Raw genomic sequence first — 26,429 nt, forward strand, 5'->3', positions numbered from 1 at the left:
TTAGATGATAAGCTTGTAGTTGATGACAATGAATTGTAGTGGACGCCATTTCAGCTCAGCAGGATGTGGGCACAGCATTTGAAAATCTGAAAATGTGATGAGACATTGGGCTACAGGTAGATGCCACCTACCTTACTTTTCAAGCCCTTTGTGCCCTTACCTGAAAAAGTCTTTTCCAAGATGAGACCAAATAGTTTTGGCTCTGCTTTGTAAGGGCTTTAACGTTTAATAAATACCTGCTGTGTGGCTTAAGTGATATATAAAGATGAAAATGGTAACAATTGCTGACCTCAAGATTCCCACATTATTAGTAAAGATATGGCATCTTAAAGAAAAACTGTATATATATAAATACATACAAAAAGTAAATATATATAGAATATAGTACAAAGTAAAATGTGAAAAAATGTTCACATTTGAAGGACAGTGATCATTTTTAACTAGGAGAATAAGTAAAGGCTTCATGGAAGAAGTGATAAATGAACTGTACTTTGAAGAAATAAAAGAATTCTAACAGGTTGAGGTAAGGGAGCAGGTTCTAAAAGTGGGAAAATTTGCACAGAGGCAGAAGACTGGGGAAAACTCAACAAGTTTAACATTTTATCATGTCCAGTGTGTTTTACAAAAAGGAATAATATGAAGACGAAAAGATTTTAAGTCTTTTAAATCTTGGTTTTCTCTTGTGTTTAAATGTATGCCAGGACAGTATCTGGCAAAAGAAACAGCATTAATATACATGAAGCTTATGAAACATTAAGTTAAAGCATAGTAGTACACAGGATCTTTTGTGTTAACATGTCTCTTTCTTCTAGCTGGGCTGAACAATGGCATCTAGGCGAGTCACAAGGGAAACTTTTGATGCTGTGATACAAGAAAAGGTTAAGAGGTATCGAATGGACCACAGTGATGCTATAGAAGACACTCTCCATCAGTTTAAGTCTCAAGGTAAACTAAAAAAGGGATAGTGCCTCTTAGAAGGTTACTAAATTCTTTCTTCACCATGACCTTGTGAGGTGATTAGTGCATGTATTGTCATCCCTATTTGCAGATGGAGGAAACTGAAGGTCAAGTGATTAAGTGACCTCATCAGAAAGCTAGAAGTAAGACCCAGACTGCAGCTCTGGGCCTTCTCATTTCAAGTTCATCAATCTTTGCCACCACCCCAAATAACTTGTCATTGAAAATAAAGGAAATATGTTAGGTTTTTGTTACAAGATATTCCCACTGAAATGCTTACTCACAGATCATTAATACAATAGGAAAGATAGTTCTAACTCACTAATAATAAGAGAATCAAAACAACTAAGATTTTACTCCATACCTAGAAAACTGGAAAAGATGACAAAAGGTGAGAATCATCAATTTTGAAGGGTTTATGAAAAGAGAAGCATACTGATATATTGTTAGTGGAGCTTGATACCCATCATTCAACAAGCATTTTTTAAGTACCTGTTATGTAACATATAATAAGTAGATTCTGAGGAGATAAAGGTAAAAATGAAATGATTCTATCCTCAACTAGTTTATTGGGCGGGGGGGGGACGGGAATACATAAATATAGACAAAGTAAGCCCATGGTGGGGCTTTCAGCAGATGGGGAGAAAATGAAAACTTTCATGTAAAGGGGTTACTAAGCAGTTTTGAAGAAAACATGGGATTCTAAGAGGGAAAGGTGAGGTGAGGGTTCATTTCAGACATGGGGAATAGCCTGCACAAAGCAATGAAAAAAGAAGATTGGAAAGGTGTGTTTGAGGACTAGCAAAAAAGCCAATTTGGCTGAACCAAAGAGTCCCTATTGATTGGGAAATAGCTAAATAAAATTGTGGTATATGAATGTAATGGAAAATTACTGCATCATGATAAATAAGACTGCAGAGAAGTATGGGAAAATACACAAATTAGCAAAAAGCTAAATAAAAACCTACTGTATACACAGTTACTACAACAGTGTAATGGGGGGGAAAAAAACCCAACCAGAGAAGCTTGTCCCAGAAGAAGAGAGAAGAAAACTTAACTCCCCCTGTCTTTGTAGAGGTGAGCATGAAGAGGAGGAAACGTCTTGTAAAATAGTTTGTTTATTATCATAGCACAGAATGGAAACAGCAGCATCCTGTCTATTGCAAATGGCAAAGAAATACAGTATATATGTAAAATTTAAAGAAGCATGGGAAGACTCATATATTGATGCAGACTGAAGTAAGCAGAATCAGGAAACCATATTTATAATAATTAAAACAATGTAAGTGGAAAAAACAAACAAACAAAAAAAAAAACAAACTGAAAGTTCTTTAAGAATGACCAAGCCTAGCCTTGAAGAAGAGATGAAAAAATGCAACTCCCTCTTTTCTTTGCAGAAATGGGAACTATGAGAGTTGGACACTGAATATATGTTAGTTGGTATGTTGGTTAGTTTTATTGAAGCTTTTCCCTTCTCCCTCCTCCCTCCCTCTCTCTCTCTCTCTTTTCTTTTTTACTAGGGGACGAATCCCTGGTAAGGGAATGGGATACATTTGAAAATGAAGATGTAAAAGCAAAAGATAACATGTTAAAACTTTTTAAAGAAAAGCAATGCTTAGCAGCATTTGCATATTTCTGCTCAGATGTATAAACAGATGTATAAACTATAATAATAGTTTAATTATATACTTAGAGGTCTATTCAATTATTATATATATTAAGCAAATAGAAACAGATGGGAAACATTCTATTTCAGTATGGACAATAAAACCTAGGGTAGTTATGTAAACAAAAACTATTCTTTAACCTAAAATACCTATTTTGTTTCCTTTTTAATGGTTTATTTCAGGTCATTCAAGATCTATCCCAAGATCAAGAGCAGACAGATATGAAGACAGTTTTCATGATGATGGAAGATACTCTCGTGATCCAGTGCATCCTCGTGACACTTGGAGAGAAGACCTAAGGGATGATGTATTTCCTGGACCTTCATTTAGATCTAACAGTCCTCCCATGAGTGAAGAAAATTACTATCAAGAAGATTTTGGCCGGGACCGGGACTTTTCTCGTGCAGACTCTCGGGATAGGGACTTCAACCAGGCTGGTTCCAGAGACCGGGACTTTGGCCACCGGGACTTTAGTCATTTTGGTTCTCAGGATCCAGAGTTTAGCCACTCCGAGTCTTGGGAGCATGACTTTGCCCATCCAAGTTCCCATGAACCTTCTTGGTCTCATGAGAATGACTTTGGTCCTGAGATTTTGGGTGACTTTCGATCACCTGGTCTTATGGAAGAAGAATATGTAGACATGGACAGTCAGGAGTATGACTTGGACTTTTCAGGCGAGGCAGATTATGAATTCCAGCAGCCAGTGCCAAGGGGTAGGGGCAGGGTACGCAGCAGGGGCCGTGGTGGCCGGGGTGCTGTAGGCACTGCTGACCGGGGTGGCATTCTTCAGAGTAAGCGGGTGACTAGAGGCGCACTTAAAACCAAAGTCATTAAAGGGGATGTTAGGAAAATTCCCACCATAAGAAAAGTGAACACTAAAAAACTGCCCCCTATGGTTCCCTATCGAATCATCCCCAAAACTCGAGGTACTAATCGAATTAGGAAAACTATTCTAAGACCTGATCTGAGTCCTGGGGTCACCCAAAGGACTGAAAATGTCCAGCGTCCTGTGCGAAAGACTCCTTTGCGCCCCAATCAGAAGATTAGTCGGCTACCCAGAGGAGAAGTCAGTTTTGACCTAGTCGACAATTCAGACATTTTTTCAACATTTGGGATAGAGATAATCAAATGGGCTGGATTTCACAAGATAAAGAATGATATGGAGTTTTCACAGCTGTTTGCGGCTCTCTTTGAGCTGGAAACTGAAACCTGTGCGAAGATGCTGGCCTCCTTCAAATGTTCTCTGAAACCAGAACATAGAGACTTCTGCTTCTTTACCATCAAGTGTTTGAAACATTCTGCTTTGAAAACCCCCAAAGTTGACAATGAGTTCTTGAACATGCTTTTAGATAAAGGTGCTGTGAAAACCAAGAATTGTTTCTTTGAAATAATAAAACCATTTGACAAGTACATGATGAGACTCCAAGACCGCCTCCTGAAAAGTGTTACTCCCCTGCTCATGGCTTGCAATGCCTATGAACTGAGTGTGAAGATGAAGGGTTTCAGTAACCCTGCTGAAGTGGCAGGTGCCTTGGAGACAACCAATTCCTTGTGTCGTAAGTCTTTAGCACTTTTGGGCCAAACCTTTTCCTTAGCTTCCACATTCCGACAAGAGAAAATATTAGAAGCTATTGGCCTTCAAGAAGTAGCTCCAGTTCCAGCAGCCTTCCCTAATTTCGATGATTCAACTTTGTTTGGAAGAGAATACATAGAGCATCTCAAAGCCTGGCTGGAGAACAGTGGCCATCCCATACAGATGAAGAAGGCAGATGTCAGGGTCATGGAAGGGGTGGCAAGCGTTCCTTCTCCAAATTCAGATGTGATCCCTGAGGCTCTAAATGGAGGTAAGTAAAGAGGCAAAGATCTTTGCTCATCTGCTTAATCTTTTCATTTTAAGGAATGTTGGTTGTCTTCTTTTTAGAGATAAAAACATTTCTTGGGTTTTTTAGCCTTATGTAAAACAAATTAAGATTGAATGTATAAATGATTAATATTAATAATCCCATTTTTATAGCAGTTTGAGGTCTTAGGAAGACTATTCACAATAACCCTGTGAGGTAGGTTGTACAAGTATTACATCCATCTGTATTTTATAAATAAGGAAACTGAGGCTTGAGGGGAGAACCTTGCTTAAGGTTAAACAACTATTAGATGGTGGCCTGTGCCTTTGGATTACATATCCCGCGCTTTTTCCATTATACTATGCTGTCTCTTATTGAAAAACCCGACTGATCTTTCAGGGATACTACAGTAAGTGAGATAGCTCTGGAATGGCTCCTATCTTTACCCTATGTAGCCTTAACAAGACTGGTGAAATCATCAAATCCCAAAAAGACAATGCTTCCCTGCTCCAAAAGGCCATTTTTTAATGTCTGTATAATGATTTCACTGAGGTGGCTTATAAGATCGAGATCCAGAAGAGATCGAAGTAATAATCTAACCCCACTTTTGTATTTTGCAGTTGGGGAAGCCACATCCCTGAAGCTTAATTGAAGTTACTTTGCCCAGGTCCCACTGGTAGTGAGGGGAGTGTTCTAGCCTCTTCAGTTCTTTTGGACTTTTTAAACTTGGGGTTGAGTGAACCTTCCATCAGTGACAGCCATGTTCTCTTCTGGTTTCCAAAGCATTTATGAGTCAGGACCTAAATTCAACTCTAGACTTCTTCAAGGCAATATTGTTCTAAGATAAAATCAAAATTTTTTATGGTTTAACATTTTTCACATTGTTTTGGCTTCACCTCTCCATTCTTCTCACTGACCTTCACTTAGTATTGTGGACAGCTTTGTTCTCATGCTGCATCCTTCATCCTCTCTCCCTCCATGCCTTTGCCCAAGCTCTCCTTCATTCCTTCATTCATCTCTACCTCTTAAGAGTTTTTTGGCTTCCTTCAAGGTTCAGTGCAGGTTCTGCCTCCTATGAGAAACCTTCCCTGAACACCTGGTTATCAGTAATTTTGCCCTTCTCAAATAATTTTGTGCTTACATATCCCTTTATGTGATGCATCCCTTAGTAGACCATTAATTCCTTAAGGGCAGGAACTGCTTTTCACCTAGAGCCACATTTAGTGCTTGTTTAAGTTAATTAGGGAAAGAGAAGTTCTTATGTTCAGTTCTACAGATAATACAAAGATAAAGAACTGCCCCCTACCCTCAAGTAGCTTGTCATCAAATACAGAGATTGACAAGGAAATAACTACTAAGAAATAAATGGTACTGGAGAGTGTTAATCTATGGTTATGTATATACTTGACTTCTTGGGAGTGACAGGTGATTTCACTGGTGTTGGTATTCCTTTTATTGAAGAGGATCCCAGCCCTTCTATCTTAGAAGTTGTATGATCAAAAGATTTCAGTCTCTGCTGACAAACTTTATGTTTACAAACCTCACTTCATTTGACCATTGGACAACAGATATATACACTTCATTTGACCATTGGACAACAGATATATATATATATTAGTCTGTGTCCTTGCCCATACTGGATACCTTTTGAAAATAGCTGAGTGTAGATGCTGCTAGAGCTGGTATTTTACTCTTGGTGTTATGGCTTTCAAAAATATTTGGGCTTACCTCATCAGAGCATCAGAGGAGAACCTTAGAAGAGATAGACATAAGTAAAAGCAATCCAGTTTAAACCATGGTCAGCATGTAAGAGGATGAGAAAGGACTGAGAAGTCAGATGAAAAAAAAAAATTTACCTTCATTTGGAAAGAATCAAGGAATGCTTCCTAGAGGAAGTAGTATTTTCTTAGTTACAGGGTAAAAGGATTAAATTTTTTAAAAGCATGTACACATCGAAAATTGTCGTGCTGAAAATCTTATTACCCTAAATTCTGAATTGTAAAAAAGTCAATGTTTTTCTGGAGGACAGATGATGAAATTTAACTCCCACTTAAGAGAGTGGAAGCAGGGTTAGTTGAGCAGAATGTTGATAAGGTATCAACAAGTAATTGTGTGTGTGTGTGTGTGTGTGTGTGTGTGTGTATGTGTGTGTGTGTAAAATGTGTTTTCTTTGTTACAAGTTAGATTTCAATTTAGAGGGGAGGAGGGAATATTTCCAGAAATGACTAGTTTTATTTTAAGCAGCAGTAAAATATTTTTTTAAATCGTGTTTTTATCCTTTAGTTTTGTGGCCTGTCCTTTAATAATTATGCTGTTTAACTTGCCCTCAACATTCTAAGTTTTTGAATGTCATCCTGGTATTAAACTTCCAATCTTTGGTCCCAATCCTATTTCAAATGTTAGTCTCTGAAGAGTGAGAGTATTAGTGGTTCAGATTGACCGAGAGAAGCAGTTTTGAAATCCTTGTCAGGCAGCATTGGTTTTATGAGGCCTGAGCCTTTCAGTACCTCTCTCAAGCCTACTCTGTTTGTTTATTACAGTTCCTCAGCGAGCAGACAGAAAGGTTGTTGAGACAATTGAAAAATTTGTGAAGAGTATAATTGAAGGCAACTTGTCCCCAAAAGAAAGAGCAACACTAAAGAAGAACCCTACTTATTGGTAGGTATTTAAGAAATGCTCAACACATGAGGACTCTTTATCACTCAAACATTAGGACTGAGAATTTCAAATAGAACTTTCTGAGGTTTTGTTAGAATTGACTTTTATATTGGAAAGATATTCCTCATGGGGAAGCAAGGCCTTCAATAATGGATATACATTCTTTTATTCTGCTCAATGGATATTGGAATGAGTAGAGAAGTGAAGAATTATTCCAAGCTATCATCTAGGAAATTGTCCTTTCCCATTGAGTCAATTCATTTAGTGCCCATGTTGTATAAGATCCTGGGATAGGAGCTGGAAAAGATACAAAATTGAATTGGATGAATCCCTGCCTTCAAGAGATTTACAATCTAAGAGCTGAGACAAAATCCACATAAATATGATGCAAAATTCAATAAGTATGTAAGAGAGTTTAAAATGTCATGAAAATTCATAAGAAATATAAATCATTTCCAATTGAGGGAACCAAGAAAACTTCATCTGGAAGTAGATTAGGTTCTGGGTTTTAGAAGCTAAAAGAGTTTGAGGGTAGGTGGGGATGGGGAAATTGCACATTCCCGAGAGTGGTTTGTGAGCAGATGTACAGAAGTGAGAGAAGGAGGGATAGATTTAGGGAAGTATAAGTGATGTGGTTTGGCAGAAGTGAAAAGTACATTCTGGAAAGGATTGGGAGAGAAGGCAGCTTGGAGAACATCTGCTCCAGCTCTGTGATTTTACAGAAGAAAGTTAAGGCCCAAATGGGGCAAAGTGACTTAGTCAAAGCCAGGTAATAAGTGATTCAGGCTGTATGAATGTAAGCCTGGTGGCTCAGTAGCAGTACTCTCCCACCATACTGGCCTACTGTAGCCCTTTCGTTATACTTATAGATTGGGCCTGAACCTGCTAGGGGTAATAAGTGGCAGAACAAAGATCTGATTTCAGTTCCTGATGCCAGAGCTAGTGCTTTTCCCTCCCACACTGCCTTAGATTACTTTTGCTGCCTCCACAGATGAGCAGGCTAGATGTTGTATGCATTCTGCAGTGGACATCATTATTGATGCTTCAAAGTTCAATATCATTAAACTAGGTTCCAGTTTAATGTCAGCACAGTTTTTAGGGGGTTGACTTATGAAAGAAGGGGGATACGTTGTGAGAATTTTTTTAAAATTTTCTAAGCCTGATTTGCTGTGCAAAATCTGTCTTGTGGGATCATGAAATAATGCAGATTCCATTAAAATGACCATAAAAGGATGTGATTCTTTTTCTCATTCATAGAATTTTATACTCTGGCTGGTGCACAACTTGCTACTTCATGATTTGGCATTTGACTTGTTAGTGTTTCTTGAATTGAAGTCAATTAGAAGAGTAATTTCTAATAAAAATACTCCCTAAGATAGAGGAAACAAACCAAAACAAAAGTCAGTAGCAAAATTTTGCTGTAACATTTACAGGAGCAATTTGCATCCAAGATTGAAATTTTTTAATTGAAAGGCTGCCCTTGGCAAAAGACTTAGAAGTAATTTGATGACTGCTCTCAAATAACTATAGGCTTATTACATTGAAAAGGATTTAGACTTACATCTAATTGTCCTTAGATGGCACAATTTCAGATCCATATCAAGAGAAATTTCTTAACAATTAGAGCTTTTCACAGCTGATTTTTTCTCTCTAAATGTAGTTTCTCTAAATTTTCTATCACTGGAAGTCTTCAGGTCAAAGCAACCACTAGTTGGAGATGTTGTGAAGATTTATTTTTCACATGTATTCAAATAAATGATCTCTAGGGTCCCTTCCTAATCCTTAAAATTCTATGCAATTCTGTTATTGACAAGCTGATATGTTCTAATTTCAGGTTGAGTGTGATCACAATGAATTGTCATCAAATATCCATAAATTCTTACCATATGTAAAATATTGCCATATATATTGACAGTTACAAAAACTAAGATATACTTCCTACTCTTAGGGAGTTTAAAAAAGTTTGTCAAAAGAAAGACTTGTAAGACATATACAATGAGGCACAAATATGTGAAATTATAATAACATGATGAAATAGTAGTTATCTGTTTTATGCATCTGGCAGATTAGATTGTACTGAAATGTGTCATTTACTAAGGTAAACTTGACATACAGATCTGAACTAAAATTTATATGTAACTACCATTTCTTTCTCACAGAGCAAAAGATTACATTTTTCAAAATAAAATTTTATTTTTAAAAAATTAACTAAAATCTTTCCCTCCTACTCCCCACTGAAAAAGAAAAACTAAGCCCTTGTACCAAGTATACAAAGTTTTTAAAAAATAAAAAGGAATGATTAATTTAAAACTCGTTAAATATTTTATGAAAATGTAATAGAGAAGATTGTTTGTGAACAATATAGTATTGACCTAAATAAGTATTTTAATGTATTTCCTTCCTTTCTAGGTTCTTATCTGATGAGGATAGTCTGGAGTATAAATATTATAAGCTGAAGTTGGCAGAAATGCAGAGGATAAAAGAGATTAAAAAAGATGAGGAACACCAGCCAACTTCAGAGGAATGTGCCGTGAGAGCAATGCTATATGCAAAGAAAGTCCAGAGCCTAAAGAAGAGATTGATTCCCCGTAAAAGGCTTGGGCTACTCTCATCTTGGGGGATCAGTGGCTGGAAGATGAGAAAATCTACTGTGGGGACACAGACCCTTCTTTCAGCAGGGACCATGCTGAAGCATCAGGTCAGACATGCCCACGGGGTATTCCAGGTAAAGCCTTCTGTTCCTGATGTAAACCATCGTGAGAAGAATTTGCCATCCGAGGAACCTGGATCTCTTCTCTGTGACCCCAGCGCAGGACCTTTGACCTGCCCTCCAAGAACAACTGGGACAGAGGTCTCTTCTGCCTTGCCTGAGCCACTCCACACTCCCTCATCTTCCCAGTTTGCCAATGGTAGGTGAAAATTTCATATTGAAGCTCCAAAGCCAGTGGGAGCTAAAGACAACAGCAAAACTACTAATAAAATAATACTAAAGGACAGTTAAGCAATTGTATCGGAGGGATTAATTAGCCTTATTCTGCTTGGCCCCAGGAGGTGGACCTATGCCCAGTGGGAGGAGTTTTCCAAGAAGGCAGATTGCAGTTCAGTTTAATGAAGGATTTCCTAACAGCTAGAGCTGTTCAGCAATAAAACAGGGCATCCATATGTGTTAATAGTATTAGTACTACTACTACTAATAACTCCATTACAATTCTATGGAGTAGAGAGTACAAATATTATTATCCTTACTTTACAGATGAGGAAATTGAAAAGTAGAAAAGTAAAATAAGCTACCCAAATTCAAACAGCTATAGAGGCGGGATGAGGCCTCCTGACTTGAAGTTCAGTGTTCTTTCTGTTCTACCAAGTCAAGTCAAGATGCATTTTTAAGCACTTAACAAAAAGTAGACATTTATCCTCAACGCTTAGCCTAGAGGATACAAGGAAAGGCAAAGTTCCTGCTTTCAAGGAACTCAGAATGTTCCCTGCCACTGGATGTTTTGGGTAAAGGTTAGATTATCACTTAAAAGATTTTAGGATTTAAAACTCTTAAGGACTTCATCTAATCAAGAGTACCATGAATAAGATTCATGGAGAGGTTAGACTAGATCATGAGTTAGCCATCCCTAAGGGAGGAATAAGTCTTCTAAAAATATCTTTAGAATAATGGTTTATTAAATTCAAAAAACATTTTATTTATAAAATTTGTTTATTCATTTTCTCCAGAAACCCCTTGTTAGGCTGCATAGATACCTGTTAGTATCTTAGTATATAATGAATTTTTCAGGTCAGTTGTCACTTTGAAAGGGAAGAAGCTTAGAGGGTATGAGGCATGGGATAGATGGAAAGAGTAAAAAGAAAAAGAAAAAAAGCAGAGTTTTCATAAGTCCTGAGTTAAGATTGTGAAATCATGATTCTAAGGATAAGGTGCTCTGATAAGATCTCTCTCAGTTGAGGACCATCCATTGAGACAGGTAGGAAGAAGGAAGAGTTCTGGTTCTGTGTTCTGATACTGGAAAGGATACTAGCAATTGCCTTTGGTTTTCCCAGCAAATAAGGCTATAGGTGTAAATGTAAAGGATCATAGATTTAGAAGTAGAAGGGACCTCAGTGATCATTGAGCCTGACTCCCTAAAGAGACAGATCCAGGCAGATCAAGTGATTTGCCTAGCGTTGTACCAGTGCTGTTATTCAAACTCAGATTCTCTGACTCCAAAGCCGGTAATGTTTCCATTGTGCCTCCTGCCACAAATTCATCATTTTGTCTTTCTTCTTTTTAGTTTCTTCTCTTTCTTTTTTCTTTTCTTCTTTCTTTCTTTCTTTTTTTTTTTTGACTAAGGCAATTAGGGTTAAGTGACTTGCCCAGGGTCACATACACATTTGAGGCCATATTTAAACTCAGGTCCTCCTGACTTCAGGGCTGGTGCTCTATCTACTGCAGCAACTAACTGCCCCTTTTCTTCCTTACTTTCTGACTTATGGAAAGTTCCCCTTCCCTAGTAGAATTTGAACTCTTGGAACTCCTAAGCTATTTAGTTTGTCATTTTATGCCCAGTTTCTAAGACAAGAGTCTTGAACAGAGAATAATGTGTACATTTAGAATGTGTTGGTTGTTTATTTTGGCTAAAATGGCTAATTATGTTTTCAAAGAACTAATTGCATTTGAATCCCTTAACTGAATTACCTTTAAGGTCTCTTCCAGTTCTAGTATTATATATATTTAAGGAACTGCCTATCTCTGACATTCTTAGGATTCTCTGAATTCAGAACTAATATGTGATAACTGTTTTGCATTTTGCAGTTGATGCTAAAACAATGGACACTGCCGAGAAACTAGCCAAATTTGTCGCTCAGGTGGGACCAGAAATTGAACAATTTAGTATAGAAAACAGTGCAGACAACCCAGATCTCTGGTAAGTAACTGTTGTATCTTCCTGATTCTAGCATAATAAAATATATTGAAAATTTCCTAAAATACCATCCTTGAGGTCCATATTTTGGGGTCATCTTCTAAGTGAGCTGCCTTGCCCAAAGATCTGGTTCAGTTCAAGTCACTTTGTATGAATGATCCCTGGAATGGGCTTGCTTTAGTTTCCCTTCTATACTGAAGGAAATTTAAAGCAATCTTTTAGATGCAGTGTGATGTGGAAATTGTGTTCGCCTTGGAATTCATCAAATCTGGGCTTGACTTAAAAGCTCTCTCATAACTCTGACATTCCTGGCCTCAGTTTCTTCATCTGTAAACTTAGGAATGACTTTTAATGCCTTCCTCTTTTGAGGAAATGTGGTCTGTCACTGTTAATTATCATTTCCTGTTCTGAACCACTGTGGTGACTCTTTGATGTCTAGACTATAGAGAGCATGTCATGTGCAACAGCTGATTGTTGATTGTGCATGGTTGGGTTGGAACAACAGTCACTGGCATCTCTTTCATATGATTTTGTGCATTGAAAGCTCTGCACATAACACTACTGCTAAAATGGCAATTGGCAAGCATTACTTAGGCCTTTCTAGGATCCTAGAATGTTAATACTAAGAGGATTAACCTTGGAGATTATTTAGTCCACCTCCCTTCATCTTACAGATGCAGAAACTGAGGCTCAGAGGTGAATTTACTTGCCAAAGATCACACAACCAGAGCCAGGATCTCAATCCAGATCATCTCAGTCTTTTAATTTCATTCCCAGGCTGGTGTTTCCCCCATTATACTGGGTTTGCCTTGGACCCAATACACTATGGCTTATTTCTCATTGCTCATCAATAACAGTGTGGTAGGGAGGAGGAAGAAGAAGATGATGATGACTTACATTTGAATAGTGTTCAAGTTTACCAACCTTTTCATATTTCTATGACCACATTTCCTATGTAATTGATAAATTATTTCATTTTCTTTATTACACAAAGCCAAAAGGAATTAGAAATAGTAACAGTTCACATTTCTCTAATGTTATGTAGCTTACAAAGTACTTTGTTTATAAAAACACCTCACAAGTGGTTTATTTTACTGAGAAGGAAACCTAGGCTTCTAGCATTGGGTGATTTCCCACAGCTCCTCAGCTAGTCAGTATTTTAAACCCAAGGATTCTGATTCTGACTGTATACCTTTTAGACCTGCAATTTCCTGATCTGTGAAAAAGGGTTAAGGATAGCATCCTTACTTGCGTGGTAGTATGCTTGTGAGGGTCATATACATTAGATATAGAAGCAAGACTATAAAAGAACACCCTAAAACTGGATAATAACAACCTCATTTACCTGGAGCCCTTCCATTATTTGGTTCTGTCTAAAACTATATACTTCCTATTCTCTAGAAGCCCAGTTTCTAAAAGAGAAAGAAACAGGATAGAGATACAGATATGTAAATGTTTGGAAAAGCATCTATCATATCTGATAGTAGTTCTCTAGTTCTGTATCTTAGGAGGATAAACAATTATGAAGTTAAGTGGAAAATGAAGGATTCTTCTCTCGTTCTCTTTTTTTTATTATTACTTCAGCATATTGGCATTCTATTCCTAATAGGACAGAGTTAGACTTATTGGCTTGATTTGTTTATCAGTATTATTGATGCTTCTCAAAATTACAGAATGATAAAGCTGAAATAGACCTTAAAGGTCATCCTTATTCAGTAAATAGAAAATTAGAGGTGTTAAGTGACTTGCTTAAGGTCTAACAACACTGTGGCCATAGTGGGGTCTTGCCATGTCCAGTATTCCATATGCTATACCACCCTTTCTTTCATGATAGATCCATTTCATCATTTAATCTACCCCTACAGCCTCCAGTCTTTCTCAGACATATTTCAGCACCTATGCCACCAAAGGAATACCTTTGCTTTGTTCTCCAGTAAGTTATTTCCAAAGAATCCTTTAACTTTAACTGATGGAATTTCACTTTTATTCTCAACCCAGGTTTCTACATGACCAAAATAGTCCTGCCTTCAAGTTTTATAGAATGAAAGTGTATGAACTGTGCCCTTCCATTAATTTCACAAAAACCCCACTAAATCTCAAAGCAGGAGAAGGTCTGAAATCAGGGAAAATTTCAGATCATGGGGAAGAAGAGGAGCAGGAGGAAGAAGAGCTTGAAGGAGATCATTCTCAACAAGGGACTGAACTGGAGCTAGAATTGGGCCCTGAGGAAGAAGAAGAAGAAGGTACAGAAGATGACACCTCAGCTCGAGAAGCGTCCTCCAGAATTGGAGAAGAAACTGGTAGAGCAGCTCAGTCAGAGGGGATCCCCTCTGAGGAGGCACAAAACACAGGAGCGGAGGGTGATGGTGCCAGTTTAGCAGCTCTGTCCCAGTCCTCTGCTTCGAGTGCCTGTTTCCCTCGAAAGAGAATCAGCAGCAAATCTCTAAAAGTTGGCATGATCCCGGCTCCCAAGAGGGTGTGTCTTATAGAGGAACCTAAAGGTACCTGACGTGTCTTTGCATTTGTCTCTGCAGCAAGGTGTTCCCATTTAGTCCATGACAATGATATTGTTAACTCCAGGACTGTATGTTCCTAATGATAAAGTGACACAGTACACTTGTACCTTGCTTATTACTGAAAAGTTGTTTGTGAAATTAAAGTTGTTTGTGAAATTAAATTCTTGTAAATTGAACCATATTTTAAATACACTAGGAAAACACCCAATTTAAAGGCACTTCATAGATTAATTATATAAAGCAAAAACTTGGCATTACATGAATAATCACTTTATACTTTCTTTTTAATAAACTCAGATTTTTGCACGTTGAGTTTTTAGGGATTACCTTCTGTTGTTCTCTGATTAATGGTATGTTATGCTGAACCCAAGTGAAATTATTTTTATTTACTAATCTGTGGGCAGATGCTAAGATGTCTTAATGGCACTGTGGCCAAACCATTAATAGTGAAAATTTCAAACTTTAAACTCTTAATATTTGGCATTCTCTTAATTTGACACTTTGGTACATACATAGATGAGCAATCATTAACAAAGATTTAAGTGCCTACTGTTTATAGAACTAGGTTCTAAGAGAAATAACAAAATTGAAATAAAACATGATCCCTGCTCTCATGGAATTCATTGTTTGGTAGCAGAAGACACCAACACAGATAACTGTAACATACAAGTAATAGGACAAGATAAATTACTTGAGGGTTGCAGACAGAGGCCTACAAGATGGGGAATCAACGTGACTGAAGCACTGCAAGGTCCTAAAGTGCTGTATATCAGGAAGATGAAAAATAATATGGGGCACGTTTTGTGCTAGGCGTATTTACTATTCTGTGTATAACAACAGCTTAAAACTTAGTGATACACATGTAGCACGTATGTGGGCACTACATTTGAGGAAGGGCATTAACATGCTAGAATGTACCCAGGGGAGGGCAGCACAGGCAGGGACCAAGAACTTTGCCGGTTGAGGATTAGCAGAAGGAATTTGGGATATTTAGTCTAGAAAAGGAAAGAGGTACAGTTGGGGACAGGGAATCTGGTTAGAATTCATTTTCAAATATTCAAATAATGTCATTTAAAGGGGGCTTCAATTTGTTCTTGAATCCCAAAGTGGATAGAAGTTATAGGAAGACAGATTTCAACCCGGTACAAGAAAGAGCATCTAAACAATTGGAGCTTTCTAAAAATGAATTGGGCTGTCTCTGGAAGGAAGAATTTCCCCATCACTGGAGGCCTTTTAAAGCAGATTCTGCATGATCACCTATTAGAGATGTTGTAGAAGGATTTGGGCTCTAGGGTGGGGTTGAACTAATTGACCTCTGGGGTCCTTTGGGGTTTGGGGGTTCTAAATAGTAGCTTTGAAGATTGAGTGTATCTGACCATGATAGCAGATAGCTTGTCTTTTATCTTGGAGAAGCTGTTTTAGATCTCCATATTTAATGTGAAAAGTAGTAATAAGATAGAACCAAGCAAATTTAATTACCAGCATCTTTGTATTTTGATGTAATAACCTTACAGAGCTACAGTGTGTAGTTCACATGGCCCCAGGGATATGAAACTTCCTTTATGAAACCCCTAGTGCCATGTGCAAAGGCATGTGTTAGGTACAAGGTAATTAGGACCGACCTCCTTCCTCAGGAAACTTGTGCTTGTGTGTACTGTATAGAATTTGCAGTTATCTTAAACAGTTTTCTCTATAAGTAATGTAGAGAAAAGATGATTATCCCCTGATTTATTGATTTTATTTTTTGGTCTTGTAGTTCATGAACCTGTGCGAATTGCTTATGACAGGCCCCGGGGACGCCCTGTGTCCAAGAAGAAGGTGAGGTTCCGCCAACATGAAATCCTCAACAATGATGCGTCCATTTACAGTTTGGAAATTTCACATTTCATTCAGCTGTTAATTGAACAAGTTTCTCTTTCCTTCTTGTATAAAAAAGAGCTGTTTTTAAGATCTGTGTTTAAAAAAAAAAAAGACTTCATTGACGTCTACTCAGATACCTCATTGTGGTGTGGTGATGACTTAAGGTTCTTGGAGTTTGCACCATCACAGCACAAGCTTTTCCAGTCCTATCAAGCTGGAAAGGTTTGGATTATGGTCCAGCCTGGTTAAATCTGGAAAACCTCAACAAAAAGTTGGCTTGCCAGGAAACTTTTTGGCTCCAAAAAATTCTTAAGAATTGCAGTTTGCTTTGTTGCTCAAATACTCAAAAGTGATAAAAATCATAGATCTTTTTTTTTTTTTAAAGTAATTGTAGATTTGTGTTCTGAGATATAGGTAGTGTGGCCTTGGGATTGGGAAAAGCTGAATGCAAGTTGTGTCTGATAGGTACTGACTATATATCTCTGGACAAGACAGTTAACCTCTCAATTCCCTGGGCATGTCTCTAAGATTATAAATTGAAGAATAGTTATAATCTACACTGGTTGAAGGAATTTGCTCAGTCCCCAAATCACATGGATACATATGTGAAGAAACTGGAGTGTTAGACATGTACTTGTTAGACATGTACGTGCGATTCTCCATAATAAGACATCTTATTCAAATCTCTTAGCATCTTCTTAAGAAGAAAGAAAATTATTGTGCTTAAAGCCTAGTAGCCACTAAGCACAATTAGTTTCTAAGCATTTGTATAGTTATATAGTTGTCAGCAATGAAAAGATCTGTTACTTCATCAGTATGTGTCTTTTCCCCTTATCCCCACCATTGCAGATCACATTTCCTCTAGAATTGAGTAGATTTCCTCAGAGTTGTCATAATCAAAAATTATTTGATCAAAAATTGTTTTCAACACTCTTTGCCCAAACTGTTGATGAGCCTGCCCATCCTTAGCTTGGCTGGTCCTCAGACAATATATAAATGATTACTGAACTTAATTAGGATCTATATAGCTTTTGAGAATCCAGGGTCATCTTCATGTCATGATAGATTTTGTTGAGTTACTAGAGGACATTGCAGCCATATAGAGCAGCATTGTTCCATGGGGACTGCAGATTAGAAATGAGATGGGAAAGCTACATCCCTGTATGGCTATAACCTTGCAACAGGTGTGTAGCCAGAAAATAGCTGGCTAACTGGCACTACCTGTGGGTTCCGGATTCTCATGGTTTTGGTATAAAAATATAAATCCCACTCCAGGGATTTATGAAATATGAACAACTATCTACCAGGGCTTTGATATCCTGTGGTTGTGCAATTACTTTTCTGAACCCAAATAACAGATTGCATATTTTTCTCTAGTAAATTTCATCTTGTTTAATTCAGGCCATTCTTCCAAAGTCTCACAATTTTTTGGTTCTAATTATAGGATTGAAGAATGTGATGTTGTGAAAAGAGGTCTGGATTAGGAGTTGTGGGGATCTGGGTTCAAGTCCATATCAGATACTTACTAGCTGTGAGATCTTGGGCAAATCACATAACCTCTCTGAGCACCTATGTCACAGGCTTATTGGAAGTTTCTGGGGAGCATCTTATTAATGCTAACTTTTTTCATTATTATTACCAATGAGGTGCAGACAGAAGTGGGCCTGGCACCAGTTGCTATCCTCCTCTTTTATACTTTGTGTTCCACAGATGGCTATGGGAGTCAAGAATAACTGTCCTGGGATGTAAGCTCGTCCCCTGTAGGCTCACTGGAAGCTTCCTTGTTACAATTCTAGCAGCAGATAGGACAACAGAGATCCCAATCCTACCTGGTTTGGATTATTCTTATCCTGATTTTCAGACAAGAAAATCATTGTGCTTATCTAGCCCTGAGATACATCTTGTTCTTCACAGTTTTTGAACTGTTTCTGACAGTGGCTCAACAAATCACATGTGCCAGTTCCTTCCATACCTGCGGCTATCGTTCCTCTGAACTGAGGGACATCAACTTATCAGAAGTGGATCAATTTTCTCTTCCTGTTTGGTTGGTTTTTGGTCAGTTCTCCATTAGCTTCTTTTGTTCTATCTTTTCCAGTGAAATTAGAAAAAACAAGCAAAATAAGAAGTGACCTGTTCTGGTATTCTTTTGTCATCGGTAATTGTCCCATCGATGTGGAGCAGCTGTCCTAATCTTTTGTTTAGCCTTTTCCTTTTTTTATCCAATTCCTGATGGAATCCAAGTCCAAACCCCTCATTTTACAGATGGAGTAATCAAGGCACAGAGAGGTTCATTGACTTGTCCAGGTCACCCAGAAAATAAGTATCTGAGGGTCTAAGGCAGGATATGAGCTCAGGACTTCCTGATTCTAGATTTATTCCTTGCTCTAGCTCAAGTCACTCAGCTGCTGATTCTGAGCACATAGGACAAAATACCAGGCCAGGTGTTTTTGTTTTTTATCTTCTTAGCTCGTCTAACTTCCAGGTTCTCTATATGTTGTTTAAAAATTTAAAAACTGAATTTTGTGATTCTTTTTTTGAAATTTCTTTGTTCCTTTTCTTTGACTGTGAATCTCAAGGGTCATGAAATAGCTCACATTTCTTTCACACTTCCAGATTTGTAAAGCACTTTCCTCACAGCATCCCTGTGAGATAGGTAGTACCCTTATTATTTTTACTTTATAGATGAAAAACCAGTTTAGAAAGAAGACTTACCCAAGGTCATACATTTATGAGTCCTTGAATCCAGGTGTGATCCGAGACCTCCTGACTCTTTAAGCCCACACTTATTCCACCACCACACATAGTCCTGGTGATCCTATATCATTGTCTCCCTCAGTGTCTAGTGCTGTGCTCTCTGCTTTATAAAGGCTTTATTGAATAAATGAAGCATATTGTAATTCAGATAGATTTAACTTTTTTCTTTCTCTCTTCAGAAACACAAAGACTTGGAATTTGCTCAGCAGAAACTGACTGACAGGAATGTGGGTTTTCAAATGCTTCAGAAGATGGGCTGGAAGGAGGGATATGGCCTGGGCTCACGTGGGAAAGGAATTAAGGAGCCTGTAAAAGTGTATGTAATGGTAATTGACTTCAGAAATGCAAGAATATCAAAACCAGAGGGACAGGTACTCCACTGCCCAGAGAGAGCAGGAGAAGGAGGTTTAAAAGTCGGCCCTAGAAGGCTCGTTGGTGTGCCTTAGGAGAAAGAGCCCAGGATTGGGGCTATGGATTATGGGGCCTAGGCTCCATGTATTACTTTGGGCAAGTCAGTTTATTATAAAAAGCTTCCGTTTCCTCATCTGTAAACTGAGGAAAATACTCATTCCACTGATCTCAGAGAGCAGTGGTGAGGGTCATATGAGAGAAAATACACAAAGTTCTCACAGCTGTAAAATCAGATTGTAGAAACGTTACTGTTCATGATACCCGGCAGGTCCCATCGTTGGAGTCTTAAGAGAAAAAGAATGGGAAGCAGGCCCTGGAGCAGCCGAGCTAACTTGCTGGTCACTGTCCTGGGAGACTCCAGGTTCCTATTCACCATGACTCTTTTCTGAATTGTTTATGTCCTGGTTCTTACTCTCTTTAAGGGGGGACTCATATACTTCTTGGGTACTTCTCAGAGTCAGAGACGTTTATAAGCTTGGCCTTAAATAAAAAGAAAGGATAATGGAGAGATGTGGGGAGGCAGAAGGGTGTTTATTTGATTTTGTTTTTCTTGGCTCTGGGCATCCGCGGAAAGCAGAGGAATTAAGGTACAGTCAAAAGAGGATTTGGAGCCAGCACTCAGTACTGTATGACCTTGGAGAAGTCACCAGGCTCAGTTTCCTCCTCTTTTAAATAAGGGAGTTTGATGTTTAAAATAGAAATAACTTAATATCTGAATCAAGGATTTTAGGTTTCAGGACCTTGTCTTATATTTTAAATAAAAGCCAAATTTAAGATCATAAGCTCTTTAGAAATGTATATTTTGAAAGTTCAGCCAATGATTTGGACTGTACAATCCATTTAACAATTAATTTAACTATCTTTTTAGTCCTTATAATTTCAGTAATATTTGCTGTTTTTAAATGCCAGGCCACAAATGGCCCCAGGGCATGCAAAAATGGCTCCAGGGTTAAAACCTAGAACCCCTTTTCATTTGTAGGAGCTTATGTAATTCAGAGAGATCTGAAGTTCCTTTCAAGGGTCCATTGTGTGTAGCAAGTATTTAAAAAATAAGTTTGAGATCTACCACATTAGGGCTACACTAAATTTCTACAGTATAAACAAGGGATTTTCAAGTCTCTCCTTGGGGGTAAGTACAGCTGTGAATAAGGTAAGTACATTTTGTTTTTCTCTTAACTTTTTTTTTTAATGTCCCATCACATAACCTCTGCAGAGACAGTTTACCATATACTTGACTATCTATATATGTTGATTATTTTAAAACTATTATCTGTGCTTAGTCATGTAGTTGAAAAAAGTAGAGTCCTATACTAATTGTTCATTTTACTCCCATAGGGGAACAACCTCTGAAGGGGAGGGCTTGGGTGTTGAAGGGGAAGAAAATAACGAAGATACATTTGATGTTTTCCGTCAAAGAATGATACAAATGTACAGGCAGAAACGAGCAAGTAAATAGGTATGTGCTTGGGCACGTTTCATTTCATGAATTCCTGCCTACACTGAAATTCTAGTTTTGGAAAAAAAAAATTCTGAAATGTTACCTTTCAAAAAAACAACAACAAAACCCCCAAGAATTTGATTTTTACAAAAAACTCAAGTCATCAGAATGCAGATCTATCCAACTTCTTACCCTCTAGGTTTGCAGAAGAAATGTGTTACAGGCTGAAAACGCAGATGTTTGACAAAGCTGCTACCCTACAGGCTTTCTGGTGATTTTTAGTTCACTTCAGCAATGTGCAAAGGGATTTTCTTTGGCACAGTGAACTCAGAAGTTAATGTTACCCACCTCCTAGTTTGCCAAGCTTCAGGATTAGCCTTGCATTTGCTGCATAGGCTGACTGACTGGGTGCCAGCTTACCTGGAAGAGACTCCTTTTGACCTGCAGAATTCATTCCGTCGTTTTCGTCAAGGTTTTGTCTCACCAATGAAGAAGGCCTGCATCTGAGCCCATACAGGCAACAAGAAGATTCAGTAGTCAGAAGAAGACCGTACCAAGCATTTTCCTTGTCTAAGTTCAATTAGTGCTGGCATTTTTTTCCATTTTCCTATTTTTCAGATGCCTTCTTTTATTCCACTTATTCCTCAGTCAAACTTTGGACAAAATAGTTGTCTTCAAGGAACAACCGAAAACATTGATTAAAGATATAGCCTTAAGGTGGTTAATCTTGAATTTTTTTTTTTTTTTTTTTTTTTTGCTGACCTGCATTATCAGCAGATCCAGAATATATATCTGTGTGGATCGCCATAGTGAATGTATATACAGAAGGAAATATCTGTCTTTGGTGCGAAGATTGTTTTTTTCTTTTGGGGGTAAAAAGGACCCTTAAATTTCCAGAATCCTCTTTGTTTATTTTAAACCTCTGTCTTAAACCCTTAACCACAAGTTTTTTTCAAGTATTTTCATAGTTCCATTTTTGCTCCTCAGGGAAGCAGAAATGAACTAAATCAGCTTCAGGTTATCCTATCAGAATGTAGCACTAACATGAAATTCAAAATACTGAATCGTCCACTCTGATTTTCTATCCTGTGTGCTAAAAAGCAAAATTAAAATACAATTATTTTTAATCTGATTGAACATTGAGTGACCTCCAGAAACTGTCAGCAAATCTCTTTTTTGCTTATGAGACCAAATGTATCCTAGGAATGATTACAAATCTCCCTTTCTAATTGCCTTTCTGAATTTCAGTAGAAGACAAACTACAGTGCCAAAGTGAGTCCACTGGAGAATGTCTGGAGGTTCTTCAGAAGACATGGAAGTCTTTGAACTTGACAAGTGTGTTTACGTGTGGGCAAGTCTTGTAACTTTTTCAGTGTATCTTAGACCTAGTACAGTCCTGCAGTAGTCTTAGATACTGGTGTTTAGCGGGGAATAGTCCATTAGACTACTTAACTTCTTTCTCCCCAGTTGGACAAGGGTCCTAAGAAATCATAGATTGTGCCACAGTTGTTAAAAATAAAAACAAACACTTTATAGTGTCCCGCCCATTGCTTCTTCTGTGATGTATTTTTTGCATGTGTAGCAATGGGTAAAGGATTATTTTTATTACAGTCCTTTGTGAGGGAAAGGGGGAAAAAAAATCCTGTCTTGGGATTTCCAATTCATCTGTTTCTTATTTAAAAGACTATGACTGAAGTCTTACTCCATCTAGCACCATACTTCTTGTACCTACATACAGAATTCTTAGCTACCAGAAATTAAGTCCTTTATGATAAAGTGTCAATGTTGAAGTTTTTAACAAATGATAAATGCAAGACAACTTGGGATCCTCTTCAGTAAATTATTACAGCTGTCCTGCCGATTCAGCTATAAAGCTAAAGAATAGAAAGCAATCGTTTTTCCTTGGAGAGTACAGAAAAGAGAGAACTGTCTTTATTTTGGGTTCCTTGAGGAATCATTGCTTCCCCAAAGCAAAAAACAAAAACACCTTCCAGCTGTGATGACCAGGTTTCTCTTACTACCTTGACTGTCAGCAACACCACTAAGCTAACCCCCCAGGAATGTAATACCACAATACCAGGCCAGACCCTCTTTTCCAGATGCTCTCTCTAAATTGATCCAACTACCAAAGCAAAATAGCAATAGGTATGCAATGTTCAGTTTCACAGGTACAGTGGCATCTTGTTCTGCCACTTGGTAAATGCCTCTGCCTTTCAACCAAAAGTTTAAAGTGTCAAGACTGGCCTGTATTGATTCAAGATTTAATTTGTGATTTGGTTTGGAGATGCTGAAGAGTTTGGCCTAAGAAATGAGTGAACGTGCCTCATTCAGAAAAGTTTAACAAAACAGGCAGCTGCACAGCTACATTAGAAGATTCAACATAGGCTTCTTTGGGAAATTTGGGGACAGCAAAATTTTATGTGGCTTTTTCTGGATCCCTGTCACAAAGGTGCATTCCCTGCACCTTTTTCTTAACTTATTTTCAATTGGCCGTTAATGATGGTCTTTTGGAATTAGACATTCTTCAGTTGCTAATTTTTTTCAAATGTGGCTTTATGGAAGCAATGTGATTGGTCTCTGAAGACGATTTTTCATATTCCCTCAATATGGGTGTAGCTCTTTGCGGCTCATCCACAAGAGACTTTGATGCTATTATTGCCACTTCACCTCTTCTTCCATATTGGCCTTTTGGAAGCACTTTCATTCTTTCAACTAGCTAGAGTTCTGTTTACAATTAAGAGAGCGTAATTCAGAGTGTGGCTTCCCACATTGGGGCACTCCTACTTTCTCAGCTACCTAGTCCCTAGTCATTATTCTGGGAATGTTTTGGTTTGAGCTGAGATTGCTGGTACAGTACCATTTTGGGGTACGTGAAAATAACCTATAAAAACCTAGGTTATATTCCCTCCTGATTGCAATTCATTGGAAAGCAATTTGCTGGAGTATAACCCACTCTTGGAAAGAAATGTGAATTGTGGTTCTTGAGGGAGTCTTAAACTGCTGTCCTGGATAATTGTAGTATGGTCGGTCTTTCTTGTACCAAACTTCCGTTTGGGGCGAGATGCCAGATGAGCAGCACTGGTGCTAAGATTCTAGTGTGGCTCACTATTGGGTTCTCCCATACTACCTGCCTCTCCTTTGTGAAAGGAATCCCCCCTGCTTTACCCTGCTTCTGCAGGTTGAATTGAAAATGCAGTACATAAGATGTTGCACAAATACACTACTTTGTTAAAGTTACTAGTTTCTTTTCTGTTATTTTAGTTTCCAGGGTCTCTTCGTGAAGACTACAAGCATCAATGAAAATTTTAACTTACTTCCATGGTGTGTTTACTGTCTCTTGGTTTGTTTTTATCCTGGGTAATCTTGTAGTGAATTTTGATATGTTCCATGTAAATTGGCTAAAGCCTAGAAGATGCTTGTGATGATGGAAGTTTATTTGGGTTTGTTTTTTTGTTTGTTTGTTTTTTTTTAGTTGTGAACATTGTTAACCTTTTAGCAGCTATAATAAATGTAGAAAGAAAACATTTCCAATGGTTTGAATTATGAATTTGTAAAATGGGCCAATTTGGGGGAAAGCAGCACATTTTGGGGTACAAATTGAATTTGGATTTTTTCAATAATATTTGGAGAGTTGATTATATGTGGAAGAAAATAAGACTGCTTGGAACCTATGACAGAACTGATACCAAGTGGGAAATTTTTTCAGTGTTTGAGAGGACTCTGATAACAGAGTTTCCAGCAAGGAAAGGGTTGGCCCTGAAGAGAGGCCAAACAGGCCTGATCTTGGTGCTCTAGAGGGTGTTCATGAGTCAGTTAGGGGGTTACAATGAAAGATTTATTCAGAATTGCAACACATCGATACAAGAATCTTTGTTTTTTTCTCCTTAACATTCCTAATCACATTTCCCAATTATTCTACTTGTGGTCCAGTTGCTAAAAGCACAAGTAAAGCATGTGTTAGATAATATAGCTTTTCTGTGAATGATTTTGGAGGTTGATTCCACAGGTCATAAAAATGTTATTATTCTGTGACAGTGTGCCTTTGTGTAAGTAGAGAGGGACACCAGAGCAGTTTCAAGTCACTTCCCTTAATCTCAATTTCCTTATCTATCTAATTGGTAGAGTTGGGCCAAATAATCATCAAGGCCCTTCCCAGTGCCAGCATTGTATTCTGAATGCTTTTCCAGCTCTAATACGTTTTAGGTGAAAGTTAGATGTCAATCCCATCTACTATTATTGTCACCACTACTCACCTACCTTTCTACTGTTAAAAGTCATTTGTAAGGGACAGCTAGGTGGGGCAGTAGGTAGAGCATCAGCCCTGAAATCAAGAGGACCAGAGTTTAAATCTGGCCTCAGACACTTAAGACTTACTAGCTGTGTGACCCTGGGCGAGTCACTTAACCCCAATTGCCTCAGCCCTCCGCCCCCCCCCCAAAAAAAAAATCATTTGTAAGGCTTATATAGCAAAGAGAGAGCTAACTCCTGGCTTAAACTAAAGAAAAAAGCCCAAGACCTGAGCTTGAAATCTCTATCAAGGTCAAATGAATCAACTTGAACCCAGACCTCCCAACTGATCTAAGAGGATCTAGCATATAACTTAACATCATAATGCTTTAATTGAACCCAAGCTTGAAGGTTTCAAAATTCTGCCACTCATTTATTTGCTAGGTGATTTAGGCAAGTTTTTAAATTCCTGAATCTTGTTTCCTGAGTAAGATGAGGACAATAACAAAGTAGTAGATAACAATGGAAGCAGATATAACTGTAAAGCAATGTATATACATATATGGCCATTCTAATTTCCTGTTTTATATTCATATTCAGTTTTCTTTCTCCTTCATGGCTCATAGAAGGTCCAATCAGTGAGCACAGCAGTTATGAATGCTGCCTCTGTAAAGTTATTACAATAGTGTCCTCTGAGGTTTATTTATGGGAATTTGAGCTGCTTCAGCAGTTTAGCTAATCCAGCCACTCCCCATCACATTTCACCTGACTGCATAGATTCCCTGCATTCTTACTCTTCTTGGCAAGGCCAGTTCTTCTAAGATAAAAGCTCATGTGCTGCTGTCGGCCCTCCCTCTGTCTTTCAACAAAGGAGGGGTTTTAGGATGTCAGCACTGGGACCTCTTAGGACACAGGATGTTAGCTGGGAGAGCCCTTAGGTCAGAGCTGGGAAGGCTCTTATGGGACGTAGGATGTCAGAAGTGGAAGGAGCTTTAGAAAACGTAAGGGTGGGCGGGGCCCACTATATCAGAACTGGGATAGCCCTTGGAACACAGAATTTCTCTCAGGATTGGAGGACGACCCTCAGAACACGGGATGTCCGAGTTGGGAAGGCCCTTAGAATGAAGAACATAAGAAATGACTTGGGAATCCTAGGTCTTGAGGACGGCCTGCCTCTCATCTTTGTGTAATTT

General features: G+C 38.2%; 1 protein-coding gene across 3 annotated transcripts in view; it reads left to right on the plus strand.

Annotated features, from left to right (window-relative positions):
- SUGP2 (SURP and G-patch domain containing 2) overlaps positions 1-24,535 on the plus strand; it is a 25,631-nt gene extending 1,096 nt beyond the window's left edge. For 2 of the 3 annotated variants that reach the window (XM_051972285.1, XM_051972284.1), the window contains exons 2-9: positions 813-945; positions 2,807-4,468; positions 7,006-7,123; positions 9,533-10,032; positions 11,922-12,033; positions 14,029-14,531; positions 16,303-16,364; positions 19,340-20,997. In XM_051972285.1, the coding sequence (XP_051828245.1) occupies positions 825-945; positions 2,807-4,468; positions 7,006-7,123; positions 9,533-10,032; positions 11,922-12,033; positions 14,029-14,531; positions 16,303-16,364; positions 19,340-19,606 (3,345 nt within the window). In that variant the 5' untranslated portion in view covers positions 813-824 and the 3' untranslated portion in view covers positions 19,607-20,997. Of the gene's footprint in view, positions 1-812; positions 946-2,806; positions 4,469-7,005; positions 7,124-9,532; positions 10,033-11,921; positions 12,034-14,028; positions 14,532-16,302; positions 16,365-19,339; positions 21,028-21,208 lie in introns of those variants that run through there. The other variant, XM_051972286.1, reaches the window with a different exon arrangement.
- Positions 24,536-26,429: the final 1,894 nt, after the last annotated feature.

Source organism: Antechinus flavipes, chromosome 1, assembly GCF_016432865.1.
Source record: "Antechinus flavipes isolate AdamAnt ecotype Samford, QLD, Australia chromosome 1, AdamAnt_v2, whole genome shotgun sequence".
Taxonomy (NCBI): domain Eukaryota; kingdom Metazoa; phylum Chordata; class Mammalia; order Dasyuromorphia; family Dasyuridae; genus Antechinus; species Antechinus flavipes.